This window comes from Scardinius erythrophthalmus (genome assembly GCF_964197995.2).
Source record: "Scardinius erythrophthalmus genome assembly, chromosome: 10".
Taxonomy (NCBI): domain Eukaryota; kingdom Metazoa; phylum Chordata; class Actinopteri; order Cypriniformes; family Leuciscidae; genus Scardinius; species Scardinius erythrophthalmus.
Window position 1 is genome coordinate 9,082,447 of NC_138230.1, and position 14,130 is coordinate 9,096,576.

The 14,130-nt window shown below is 39.9% G+C and overlaps 2 protein-coding genes across 2 annotated transcripts in view; one reads left to right on the plus strand and one right to left on the minus strand.

Annotated features, from left to right (window-relative positions):
- Positions 1-14,130, minus strand: part of bop1 (BOP1 ribosomal biogenesis factor) — a 76,111-nt gene that overhangs the window by 35,718 nt on the left and 26,263 nt on the right. The gene's annotated exons all lie outside the window — the stretch shown is intronic.
- scxa (scleraxis bHLH transcription factor a) lies at positions 4,381-10,420 on the plus strand. The gene is made up of 2 exons (XM_081375649.1): positions 4,381-5,301; positions 9,735-10,420. Exons 1-2 carry the CDS (start codon positions 4,732-4,734, stop codon positions 9,771-9,773), a joined length of 609 nt encoding a protein of 202 aa, XP_081231775.1. The 5' UTR covers positions 4,381-4,731; the 3' UTR covers positions 9,774-10,420.

Consider the following 14,130-nt stretch of genomic DNA (forward strand, 5'->3'; position numbering starts at 1 on the left):
TGTACCGAGTAAGATTTTGGGGCTGCTTTTGGACTGCATTCTGCTACACAACGCCACTTTCAACCATCCAATCAGCTCCTTTGTCACTCAGAAATGGGTCATAACACAGAATTAATATGGGCTACGTAGCCAATTCAGATTGATTTTACTCTTGACACTAGACTTAGACTACTAAAAGGCCCCAATATGTGAGCACAAAGCAGAACTGAACAACAAATCTGGTCAAAAGCAAAGAACAGCAGGTCTTGACAAACATAGCTTAGTCCAGAAACGTGTCGGTGGACGTGTATAAAATGCACGTGTATGGACTGCTCTCAATTAGATCTTCCGGCCTTCATATTACAATGGAAGAAACAAACTCAAGAGTCTCTGTAGTTTCGGCCTGTTTATAAGCTTTACGCACAGTAAATGTACCCGAGAGAAAACACGTCATAAAAAAGAACAGGCGCTTTAACAACGGAAAAGTCACAATAAGAGCAATTTCGACATTAGTACAAAGGCCTCGTCTGTCTAATTGCTTTTATTTTTTTCCCTTCATATAACCCCACCTTCTCTTTTGAATAAATTAACTGAAGTCCTCACCGCGGTGACCTCAGCAGTTTCGTGAGCCAGATCACGTCTGGCTTAGATTAAGCGGTGTGTGCTGCTCTGAAAGCGATACAGCGGCTCTTTTCCAGGACGTGAACCCGTCCAGACAAATCCACACACAAGCTTACGGATCCGAGCAGCCCATCGCAGTTTGGTGCACCTTGGGTGTTTAACCAAACACCAAAAACTCTGCGGCCTGAGAGGAGCAGAGCCCAGAAAGCGTTTTTCTCCAGACGGGGGGGCTGGATTAGATGTCGCAGAGCACCAGAGGAGGTCAGTGGGAGCTAATGGCAGTCAGATGCGATGCCGTTCCTCGCCTTAAAGCAGGCCGGGCCCCGCGTGACGGCGAGATAACGAGCGTTGTCATTCGTTACCCCAGAGGTCGATCTTTATGAGGTAGCGAGACATTCCATCTCTTCTGTGGTCTCGCTCGACCCTAATGAAAGTCGTCACGTTATGACCCGGTTCCTGTAATGACTCGTCCCGGGATATACGGACTGCCGCGGTGAGGTTTTCTTTTAATGACTGAAAGGTCGCAGCTGGAGTCTGGAAAGAAATATCGCCGTGTCATTGCGGTCGTGACTGTGACACTAAAAGATATTAATATTTCATGCAATGAGCATCTTTCTCTATTGCGAATAACGATAAATGCACTTTTTTCCTGCTAAATATAGGCTTAAAAACCTTTGCATCAGGTGCAGAGCAAAAACATGCCAAACAAAAGATTGGCAGGATCGCAATATGGTTATATTGGCACCACTTTAAGCAATGCAAGCACTTGAAGACTACAGCTAATCATTTAGATGGATGATTTCAATGCTAAAACAATTTATAGAGTCAACTCACGATTCATAAACATTCACAAAAGCCTCCATGTACTACATCACTTCATTTTTATATTGCTGTATCACGCTATATTTCTAATACGTCACTCACTTCACACTTTGACTCCTAAACAAATTTCTGCAAATGGGTTTGAACAAAATGGTTAGTTCGCACAAGAAGCAAGCACATGCACAATATTGGAGACTTCAAAGTGGAGACTCTTTCATAGTGAGGGGCTTGCTCGCCTCTTAACGAAGACACAATCTTTGCAGACGTGCAACTGATACTTTTCAGTCTGGGGAGAGAATACGTCTGACTAGTGACTGGTAAAGCCATTCTACTTCAAAATTGGTTTCAAGGAGGGAAAAAACATCTTTAAGGTTTTATTCTAATTACCCTGAAAAAAAGAAGAGGAAAAGTCTATTCGGAACAGGATAATCGTACATGTTTCGACATGCGGAAAACATTATTTCAATACAATTGTGTTAAAAACTAAACTAGTGATTTACTGCTGCTAGTTAAACCAGGTCAAAAATCCCCTTTTACAAGAATAAAATTAAAGAGTGCTCTCCCACTCAAAGGAATATAAATCTCTTCACTCACAGCAGCCATTAACAAAACCGTTTTCATTAATGAAAACATGAAACACAAAGGCTCCATGCCCCAACAGACTGGGAACGTTTTCCATCTTAAATTTAAAGAGAAAGCAAGTTTCAGGTGTTAAGTGTTACGTTCCTGTTCTTCATGACGATGGGTTTCAAATGGCTGTTTCGGGGAATAAATGAATGAATAAATTCTCCTTAAAAAGGAAAAGAGTGTATAGTCTAATTTGAAATGTAGGTATCAACGCTATTAATAATAAATAACCGATTAAAATGTTCCAAAAATGAGACTTAAAAGTACAGAAACGAAGGTTTGTGAGGATCCGCCTCTCTTGCGGGTTTGACCACGAGCAAACGCCGGAAATCAGATATCCTGTCTGGCCTTTAACTCGCATCGCTTATTAATGAGGCTGCGGTTCAAAGAGACTAAACACGAGACGGCATTAATATGGATTTACCACGTCCTCAAAACGTCTTTTTCATCATCTCCATCTCAAGCCATCATTTGCAGAGAAATGGTACGAAAGCCACATCATTACGGGGCCAGACTAGTCTTGAGCTAATGTCAAAAATATGAAATCTAGAGTAAATGAAGGGGGGGAGGGAATGACAAGCCACCATTCATATCTTAATATTTTCCAGAGGGTAAATAGGAGTTGAAATTATAATGACATCAAGGAGTGCCCTTAAAATCCATAAAATGGTTACGTTGTACAGAAATGCATTTCTTTTTTTTTATTCTTTTTTTTTACCTTGTGCCTCTATTCACCTTTACAACAAAAAGAAAACATTTGGATGAGAAAAGACCTGTGAACTTGTCTAACCCATGTGCTTTATTTTCTGTTCTGGGAGAACAAGCACGGTGTTCCTGTGTGATTGTCCTTCAATGAAACCTATAAGGATAGTAAAGTCAATATTTGAACATTTAAACAATGTTTTGGGAACAATATTTTTAATGACTACCAGCTATAAAGTAACAAAACCGTGACAGAACTTATAACAGGTTCAGACAACTTTTCCAAGCTTCCGTAGTAAAACCATGCAAGGTCATATAAATTTCCTCAACATTACCCCCTCAAAAAGATCCAGTATATCCTTCCCTCAAAAAACAACATGACTAAAATCCATTTCTCAGAGGGCTTATCTTCATTTCATCATAAACTGATTGCTGGTAAGGACTGAGAGAGGAACAGGTGCTACAATCTGAGTAATAGCCCCGCTGGATGATGTTATGCTGCTATTTCCCTCCCGTGACTAAACAAGTCCAGCCAGACAAAACCGCAATGTGTTTAAGTACGAGACGACCAACTCATCTTCATGGACAACAGAGTCCATCAAGCTACTGGAGTCACTGACTCAGAGCAGATGAAAAAAACCAAGGGAGTGCACACTCACTGCAAAGGACCGGCCCTGAGAAGGTCCTACTCCTACACACTGGTCCCTGAAAACCAACCACTGATATAAGTTGATGGCTAGAGAGTTCAAGGGGAGGAGGCAGAATGGGTAGAAGAATAACCCACACTTTATAGATCTCCAGCGGAAAGCCCTGGAGTGTTAGAGTCCCTCTAGGACGCAGCATAACTGTAAATGAAGTGGAAGAAAGCAGTGAGGGAAAAATAAAGATAGAAGGTGTCAAAGGAAAGCTAGCAAGCAAATAAGAAGGAAAGAAAGAAAAAAAAGGAATGAAGGAAGAAAAGGAAAGCTTGCAAGCAAATAAGGCGGCAAGAAAGAAAAAAGCAATGAAGGAAGAAAAGAAAAAGTAGTAGTAAAAAAATCAAGTAGGAAATATTTAAAATCAGTAATGGAAACAAATAAAAACAAAAAACAAATTAAACTGGATCTCACAGAAAGAAGCAAGGAATGAAGGAAGGAAGCAAGAAAGGAAATGAATGGAACGCAAGCAAGAATGATTAAAAAATCAATTAAGGAAGGAAAGAATAAGCAAGCAAATCGGATTGATTAAAGAAAGAGAAAGAAAGAAATCAAGCAAACGAGCAATCTTCAAGCAAGTAAGCAAGCAGAAGAAAAATAAAAGACAAAAAGTTAGAAAGGAAGTGAGCAAACGAGAATGAAAGCAAGGAAGAACGATTTCAAACCACTAAAGCAGGCTAGAAAAAAAGAAAGGCTATTATTAACTGGGAGTTAAAAAAAACTGATGTTGATAGCTGTATAGAACCACTTTGCTCCCTGCCTGAGCCGCCAGCTGGGATATTTGCATAAGCAGTAAAAGAGAAGGATGGACAGAGTGAGTGAGGGAGGGAGGGAGAGAGAGAGAGAGAGAGAGAGAGAAAGAGAGTGTGTGAGGGAGGAATCATACCAGACACTCCCACAACCTATAAAGCACAACCATACTGAAACACTCAGTGAAACCACACGTGGGTCTCTGTTCAGGGGGGAGAGCCAGCGCTGCACAGGGACAGAGAGCCGGAGAAGGAGAGAGCATGTGTGTTTGAGGAAGCAAAACGGTGATTTCAGCTCAAGTAGAGAAGCGCTTATGGGATGTGAGTGACTGTAAAGAAAAACTAAATTTAAAGGGTCTGTAGTGGCAGAGCAATGTAATACCAGAGCGCAACTGTGCCAGAGGACTATCCGGAGAGCAAACAAGTGCAGGATTGGTTCCGAAGCTAAAAACCCCATGCATTACGAACTCTAGAGTCTTACAAGAAGCAGTCGAGATTAGTGTGGAGAGGTTTGGAAATTTCAGCACCTGCTGACAATGTCTTTCACGATGGTGCGACAGGCTCCCAGCCGATACCTGTACTCGGAGATCTCAATGATGTCGGAGGACGATGAAAACGGAAGCGAGAGCTCAGGCTCAGACGACCGCTCGTTTCGCTTGGACGCCTCGGGGTACGACGTTAAAGTTGGAAGAAAGAGAAAACCTGGAGTAAGTGGAGGCGGACGGATGATTGGGCCACCGGCCATTTCCGCCAGCTTTATAGGTCCGTTGCCCGAGGGCCGTCAACGCAACGCAGCCAACGCACGGGAGCGGGACCGCACCAATAGCGTCAATACGGCCTTCACCGCATTGAGGACTCTCATCCCCACAGAGCCCGCCGACCGGAAGCTGTCAAAGATCGAGACCTTACGGTTGGCATCCAGTTACATATCTCACCTGGGAAACGTTCTCCTGGTGGGTGAAGCATGCGGAGACGGCCAGCCGTGCCACAGCGGAGGGCCCTCGACCTCAAACTACTACCACCACCACGGCTCACCCAGCCGGGACTCGGAGAACTCCCAGCCCAAACAGATCTGCACGTTTTGCCTCAGCAACCAGAGGAAAATGGTGAGTAAGACGCATGCAGGTGTTCTCCGTTAAGGTTGTGCAATGATCTGGACATGTTCAAGTCCACAAACAAGCTGAAGAAATACTGACAGAGGTGTGAAATACAGCTGAACCTCAGGGAGGGATAAGAACGGGTCTGATTTATTCTTTGCTCTATAAGGTCACTGAGGGCAATGACTTGAGGCAAGGTTAGTCAGGATACAGTTGAGATACAGTAAACACTATCAAAATAAATCCTTAATGTCCAAAGTTAGAGAATAAAGGCTGTTTAACTAACAAGAGTGAAAGTAAATAATCTTTTGAAAGCCCAATAAAAATGTTTTTTACAATAACTTTCAAACAAGTGGATGTAAGCTTGTGTTTCTTTTCTGCAAAGTACTTCTGTAAATCTAGCTAACCAAAACAAAGCAGTTAAAACACACGTAAACCATACTCCTTACTTCTAAAACTGGCACTGCAAAAACTTAAGACTACAGAAAGCTGATAAGGTATAATTTGGTACATGTTTTCCGAAGCATGAGCAACTAGTGGTTTTAAAAAGTCAGTCATGAATGTTCCTACAACAGCCAACTAACTCTTTTAGCGAATCTGCGTCGTAATTCCAGCCTCCCCAAGATAACGTTTGACACTGAAAACCATCCTCAGCACTCTGAAGCTGAGTTATGACTTCATCCACATGTCCTTTTCCATCAAGAGCGATATCTCTGTTACAGAGTGCGCTGCTACCATGACCTCATAGACAGATGCAGTGAAAGATCGGATTAAATGTACCCCAATGGAAAATATCCAATCAACAAAGAGACTGTCAGGTAATATACAAACACATCATCCATCTCTTCCCGCAGAGAGCGTGACTGCACTGACCTTGGCCCGTTGAGCCAACACCGCAGCACATTAAAAATAAAACTGTAAATCACACTCTGGCTGTGAGGAATACAATGACACCAAACCAAAAACAGGGGGAAAACTGTAATTTAAACTTGCATGGCGAAGAACTGTCAGAGGTTGAAATATAACACACGCTCAAGACAATTACACTCCGCCATGACACAAGAGCATTTTTGGTCAGGGTATCTCACCACCGCAACGTGTGTTTAATCCTCAAAAACCTGAAGTGCTTCCAGAAGCCAGTGAGTTAAATTTTCTTTTTCTGGATCTTTTAAAAGTAAAGTCTGTAGCGAAGGAAATAAACAATAAAAGAATAGCAACAATAGCAGGAATCTATTCCGCAGTGGAGACTCGGCACCGCACGGGTGAATTACAACGAAGCTAGTTTGGGCCATTCATGACAAATGAGCAAATGGGAGGCATAAATATGCAAATGTAAATGGTGCGTGATCTATATATCAAGCCATGAGAATCTAGGGAACATCTGCAGCAGGGTATTTTCCCCCAAGTAGCCGTGCACCAACCTCAGAGTTTCACTCAAACATCCTGTGTTGTTCTTAGTCTCTTCCTTGTTGCCCAATTAATATCTCTGTCAAGCACGATACGCAACCTTGCTTTCAACATCGTAAATCTTTCGGAGAAGGATTATCACAGATTTAACACACAGTGGTCTTTGCACATAGGCCTGCAGTTGAGAGAGCCAATTCCAATTTCTCAAATGCAACATCAATTTGAGCTTACGGTCATTAAAATATGAAGATTTAGATGGATTTATCTTGTGACAAGAAAACCACTAAGTACAAAAAAGTGAAGAAGAAAGTGCCTGTAAATCCCTAAAAACTGATTAGCAGTTCTGATAGACCAATTTATATTTCACCAGAATTAATTTAATCGGCTGCTATTTAATCATTTTCTGCAACAAAATATCTCAGTTGCACTAAAGTATCAACTCAAACAAGCTTGCGTGTCCAATTCAAGTAGTCAGTGGCTAAATATTGGCTATATATTGGACATCGGCCACTGTTGCTCTCTAGAAAACAGTTAACCACAAATTAGCATCAAGTATCCAAATCTAATCCTTAAATGTTTGATATTGTACAAACCACACCGTATATAAAGAGACTGACACAAATGCACACAACATAGCCGTTCCTTTTACTTGCTAAACTGTTTATGGTTAAACTGTTGTTGAAAATCATATAGAAACCACACGGTTATGAACAACAACAGACCAAAGGCCAACACTCCCATTTCAGGCAGTAACCTTAATCCGTACAAAACGAAATGATAGATCTTTATAAGTCCAAACGAGAAGTACGCCCATGTCTTCGGGATTCCAGTGGCAGGCAGATATTTGAAACAGACCGGGCCTTGCCTTTGTAGTGCACTTTCAGAAGTGGGTCTGTGTGCTCCAAAACCACACTCGTCTCTTTTACCCCTACTTAGTGCTCATTACGCCGTGAAAGTATAACTCAGCCAAAACGCACAGCTTTATTGTTTCTAAAGAAAGAGAAAGACGAAATAAAGAACACACACACACACCAGGGGAAAGACGTAAAGGTATAACTGAATTCAAATGTTCGGGTTTTCGCCAAAGTTAAGCGTCTGTAAGCTGACACAGAACAGACAGCTGCGTCGAGATTCTCCAGCGAACGGGCGAAACAGACTTTTAAATCAAACACAGACAGTCGCGCGGCAGAAAACTGCTACTTCTGTCTGCTAAGACGCTCAAGACTCAAACAGATTTGTGTCTATATAAAAATGATAGATTTTACTCTAAACATTTTCCAGATTTTGATTCATCTGTCATTTTTATCTGCATTTATTTTCATTTTGGACTGCATCTCAATATTTGCACATGCACACTGCCTCACGCACTAACTAGCATTTTCTACATCTCTACATGCACAGGGCTGTACCACAAATATGACAGATTGAGAAATGGACCATTTTTGCATTGTTTTGACATCTTCTAGCCCATTAGGCTAATCCACACTAGTGTGATTACATAACAAGATTGTACTACTACTCAGAAAATTGGGGCAGATGGGACGTCTTCCTCACAGTCATGGCGTCTGCTGAGATGGTAACCAAATAAGAAGTAACATGGGTAATATTTTCTGGATAATTATCAAGACTTCTCTCATTGCCAGCATATGGAAGAGTTTAGAGTCTCTAACGGGAGCCCGAACATTTGACACAATATGAAATTATTAGAAGTATTAGCAGCACACACTAAAGAGCCAACATTTTTTCCTCCGTAAAATGCCATTTTATTCGAATGAATCCTGAACGATTTGGCCAAAAGCGGGATCTTATAAAACCGCCAAATGTGAATACTTCAATACCTTCTGGAAAGTGAAGCCACATGAATTAAAGTTGGGCTGGAATTGGGTCATCCTTTACCACAGGTGGGGCGGTACGCTTCATAACCATAAACGAAGGGAAACTAGTGTTTTCGTTTGTGGGCAGCAGCAAAAAGGTCTGTGCAAATACTCCGGAACACTATAAAAACAATCAAAAGCGTGTAAATGGCGCATTCAAAGGGTGCAAAACTCATATATTGGGATTAACTCAAACAGAAGACTGGTTTTAATAATCTACCAGGTCCTGTCACCCACGAGAGGCTAGAGTTACACGACTAAACACATGCATGCACACACACCGTCTCATTGTGATCTTTAGCAAGCTGTCAACGTTACCCGTCAACCTAAGGTGAAGCCAAATATTTGTGTTAAGAGCCCCGTAGATGCTTGAAAAAAAAAAAAAAAAAAGAAGAGGTGAACACCAATTTATTGATATAAAGATATTTGAGAATTTGCCGTGATTTGTTTCCTGCCTCAAAGTACTTGGAAATAATGTGTTTATAAAGGACTTCAGACCAAGGGGAGCGAGCGATCAATCTGGGCATTTGGACATAAGCTCCAGCAATAATAATTTCTTTACGGCGTGTTAGACAGGATATGAAAAGCAAATGTAGGCAAAATCCTATTAGTTTGGCCGTAAGTGATCCCTGGAGTCAGAACGCTGGTGACTTTAAAGTGGCACTGAACTTAAAGGAGGGGATGGGAAAAAAAAAATAGGAGCGAAAAAAAAAAAAAGAAAGTAAAGAAAAGAAAGGAAAACGTTGAGGGTCAGGGTTATTTTCAAATGGGATTCTGTCTGACTTCATCAGTTAAGGTTGAGTGTTTTGACTAGAAACTCCGCCTACATCAGATGGGGGCCGCAGGAACGATGGCATTCCATCTGCTCCTGTTCTAAGCAAAGCAAACTGGGAAATGTGAGCCAGGTGTGTGTGCGCGTGCTACCGCAAACGGAAAGGTGATAGGAGAAAAACAGCAGGCCCATTAATGCCAAACCAACGGCCTGCAGGGAGAACGATGACATGAACCCTCAAGAGTCAACAACTCTGAAAAAATGAAAATAAAAATGAAGTATTTGCAAATTTTTAGATAAATGATTGACCTAAATGAAATTAATAAATGACAAAAAAAGTAGTTGCACCTGACATTTCGTAACTAATGGATTGTTTTCTTTCATTGCAGAGCAAAGACAGAGAGAGGAAATCAGCCCTGAGGAGTTAAGCCACGACGTGAATGGATTTACAAAACATTAGCATCACCAGTGTACATAAACTGTTGACTGCAAATGCAATGTTATGGTGTGTATATATGCAAATATCAATTCATATTTAATTATTTGTAAATCGCCTTTGGACTGGAGCATTTTTATTGGAGAAAAAAAAAAAAAAAACATGACTGGAAAAAGACCAGACTGCAGCAACTTGATTACGCAAGAGCTGAACATCCCACTACGGACTTCATCCACTTCCACCTTTTCCATGCTTTTACACACCAAGCTACACCAAATGTTTATCTTTGACCACAGGGAGTTGAGGTAAAGCTACTCGCCAAAGACTATCCAAAGAAAAGGACGGCATTCACAAGGTTGCAAACGATCACAGAGAAGACACCGCGCACAGAGCCCAACTTTGCAAAGCAAAACAATGACAGAACACCCTGCTATATTAAGGATTCTCAGATTGTGCTCATATCGAGGGCATGAATGGATGCAAACTGATATGTGACACGATATTTCTGACAAAAACACGAAAGACACTTAGCCTGGCTATGAAAACACAAAATAAAGTCAATAAATGCAGTATATACTGTATGTCTAATATGGGAAATTACATATATTCTTCATTGTTTAAATTAAAAATTACTGAATGAACAAACGGAGTGAAAACCACCTGCATTTCTTTCTAGCACGATTCAACATGTCACGAAGATGTTTGAATATCTTTGCCATCAAGCGGTTCTGTAATTAATTAAGACCAACACCTCAATGCAGCTATAAAAACAGAGTCCCTCCAGATAAAGATCAACACTTTCATTTTATCATCTCTGTAGATCATCTCTCATCACGCATCCTCAGTCTAAATATTTAATTTCACATTCTCTTTCTGGTTTTAATCTGAACGTCGTAGTTTATTCTTCCTAAGGTTGAGAAATACAAACACATATAGAGTCACTCATATTGTCTTATATTTCATTAACTCAAAGACACGATACTTCAGATTTTTACGGTATTTACAGTTGTTTATGATCTATAGCAGTGGGTCTCAGCCTTTCTGACTCCAGGACTCTCTAATGTCCACAACAATATTCAAAGGCCATGTGATATTTCCAGGTTTTCATGATCTAAGGATAAATATCTGTACAAATATCTTTTACTCAATTTCTCTCAGATAAAATTAGAACTAGAAAAGCACTATATTCATTTTATTATTATTATTATCATCAGTTCTTAATTCTTAAGAAGAATTTACATGACTTTTCCAGGTCTTGAAATCACACTTTAAAATGACATATCTTGATTTTTTGTGTGGTTTTGGCCTATTTTAAATGCTTGTTTTGTCCCAATAGCCCCTTATACATGCATGCATACATACACATGTACATATGCATATCTGTATATATATATTTAACAATCAACATTTAATTGGTTGAGAATTCCTAGTTTATAGTCACTGTTGGTCTTTAAGAACTAAGAAGAAGCACAATATAAACCTTATAGGATCATGAATATTTATCACAGAAGGCAGAAATTGGTAAACAGGAATTAGACAAAGTAGGATCAGTGTTCGTTTAGTTCACTGCGTGGTCCTAAAGTAGGCGTTTTACCTGGATAACTTATTTCTTTGGATTGCCGCCAAATGATGCCCCCAAAAAACAAAATTCTAAATCAATACCTTCCAAAAAATGGCAAGTCATTATAACGGTCGCTACGCCGCTGTTCCTGGTGGTGTTGGTTGGATCTTGTGTGTCAGAGGACAGAAGGAAGTTTGAGGTGAAACAGACGACCGAACCGAGGTGGACGGCACAGAAAGCGAGGCCTGTCAGACGGACAGCTGTTGCGTGTGGTGGCGCAGATGGGATTCGCAGGTAAAGCTTTTGGCAGCGGTCCTGGCAGCGTCCACCCCTGACAGCGCCAAAAAAGGGTGAGAGGAAGTTCGGACAAATTTTGTCTTGGTCTTGAGAGTTTTGACTCGCATATCACCTTCTACACCTTCCAAAACCTGCTCGGCAAACTAATATCATATCATCTCTCATCTCAGGTAACTAAAACGACTTTCTGCTTTGTTAAACTAATCTAAAAAAAAGCTATTTTAATCTTTTGTCATTGCATTAATATAATAATAATAGCATTCCTGTGATTGTTTTTGTAGTTAATGCCTAAAACATTCAGCTTCTTCTTAAGGGGAAAAAAAATAATATGTTAATACACAAAAGAGCAGCTCATGGGTGATATTTCATACTGAGCTTCAATGATATTTCAATTCGACCATTGCAAAAACAGCTAATTATTTAACTTTTGTTAAACGCCCCATCTGGATTTCATTTCTAAATAAATCTGCCGTTAAGAAGTTTCTCCACGATTGGCGCAAGAACCGCAAAACTTTGCGATGAGACGCACAAGCTCTGGAGTGTCATTTATTGAAGAGCTGAGAGGAGACTGTTTTTCAACTACATTATCGATTGTTTTCAGTTTAAAAGTAAATCAAACTAGTTTGTTGTCAATGAAGCGGAATGTGATCTTTTCTGATGAGGCTGTGGAGGTACGCAAGACGAAAAGAAAAGCATTGGGCGGCATCCCGCTGAGTCTTACCCCTCTGTTCACCCCGGTCTGTCATTCTGTCATCCCCTCATATCTCACCAGCCAGCGCACACAGAACAGCTCCATATCCACACACATGAACCCGGTTACCTGTGTGTCTGACGCAGGCCTCGCATCCAGCGACTACAGACATCAGCACTCAGACAGAAGAAGAACGACGACAAAGGAAGTATTCAGCATCGACAACGCATTAAAATACACTTGTCTGATTGTAAAAATGAAAAAAACGTTCTAGTCGCTCATGGAAATTCAATTGCAGTAGAGCTCAAAACGTCACAGACTACAAACAGAGGACCGACTAAAGAATAAAATCAACTATGGCCAGCTATATGGAAAAGATATTAAACTTTAACAATAAAATGAGTAACCTGAAATGTGTAAAAAAGTATTTAGATTATAGATTTCTAGTCGCAGTGGTCAACCGACATGCCCAATGCTGATACACATTAAATAATATCATATATTACATAAATCTTTTATTTAATCCCATGAAAATGCAGATCCTGTTGTAAATAATAATGAAAATCGCTTTTTAAAGCTGTTCCATTAGCCCTTAGCATATTTTGACTCATATCAAATCATATTATATTATGTCATTAAATGTATATCCCAAAATAAATACATTTTATATTTAATATACATGTAATTTGATATATATATACAAAAATACAAAAAAATATATATATATAATGGCAGCAAATGTGAATTACATAGAACTGTGAACAAGAAATAAATGCTTATTTTACATCATTTACTCAATTCACAGAAAACCAAAACTGTTTATTCATTGGCGAGACTGTCTGTATATTTTGGAACGGACACAGTGGGAACTATGAACCGTGTTTTCCAACGGACACCATTATACACCAGTACAAATAATCATAAAATGATCAGTTATCGGCCGATTAATCTGCTTTACTCATCAGTCACTGCTTAGAAGTGTCTGAATTATGTTGTTGCACAGCCAGTATCCAAAAAACATTGTCTGAAGGGATGTTTCCTATAACCAAACAATGAAAGCATCATTTTGCACATTTTCTTTACATCATTTTTATCATTCAATCATGCTGATATTTAGCTATTGCAAGTTCAATACGATGAAATGGACCACTTTTGTTAAGTGAGTATAATATAATATATGTTGAACTCTTCTGTTCGGCATTGAAGTTTTTTTTAGTTTGGTTGCTTAGGGTGTGTTCACACTTGTAGTTTGGTTCTCTTGGTCAAAAAAAAGAATAATACATTTAGTCCTGGTTCACTTAGCATCGACACTGTCATTTTTAACACCGAACCTAAAGAGAAGAAAAAAAGAAGAAAAAAGCCTTTTTCCCCCCCGTAAATTATATAAAAATTGGATTTAGATTTATCGGCCAATATATCGGTTATCAGCTTTCAAATATAAAGAGTTATTGGTTATCGATATATTTTGCAATGGAACTTACTGAACATCCAAAACTGGACTAAATATACTCGTTAAGGTGCTTAGCCTACGTATGATGGTATTTTGACCAGTTGAGAAGTCGTGAAGAGCTTATAAAATGTGTAAAGTAATCAAAACGGCGGCAGGAACTCCTCACATAAGAAGATCTGCTGTGAGGAGACGCGTTTCCAACGCCTGTACCGAACTGTAATGGTAATGTAGCTCTCATGACGAGAAGAACCAGGTGTGCTTGAGCATTAGGTCGCATTTTGTGATATCACATCCTGTTTTTGGCTTGTTTAGATGTCTTTGGTCTGTGTTGCATTCAGATTTCATTCAAA

What these genes read in the sequence shown, in the direction of transcription:
- scxa (XM_081375649.1), top strand. Translation starts at nt 4,732, where the DNA reads ATGTCTTTCACGATGGTGCGACAGGCTCCCAGCCGATACCTGTACTCG. An exon ending in TCAGCAACCAGAGGAAAATG is followed by an intron (nt 5,302 to 9,734) that starts GTGAGTAAGACG and finishes CTTTCATTGCAG; the next exon opens with AGCAAAGACAGAGAGAGGAA.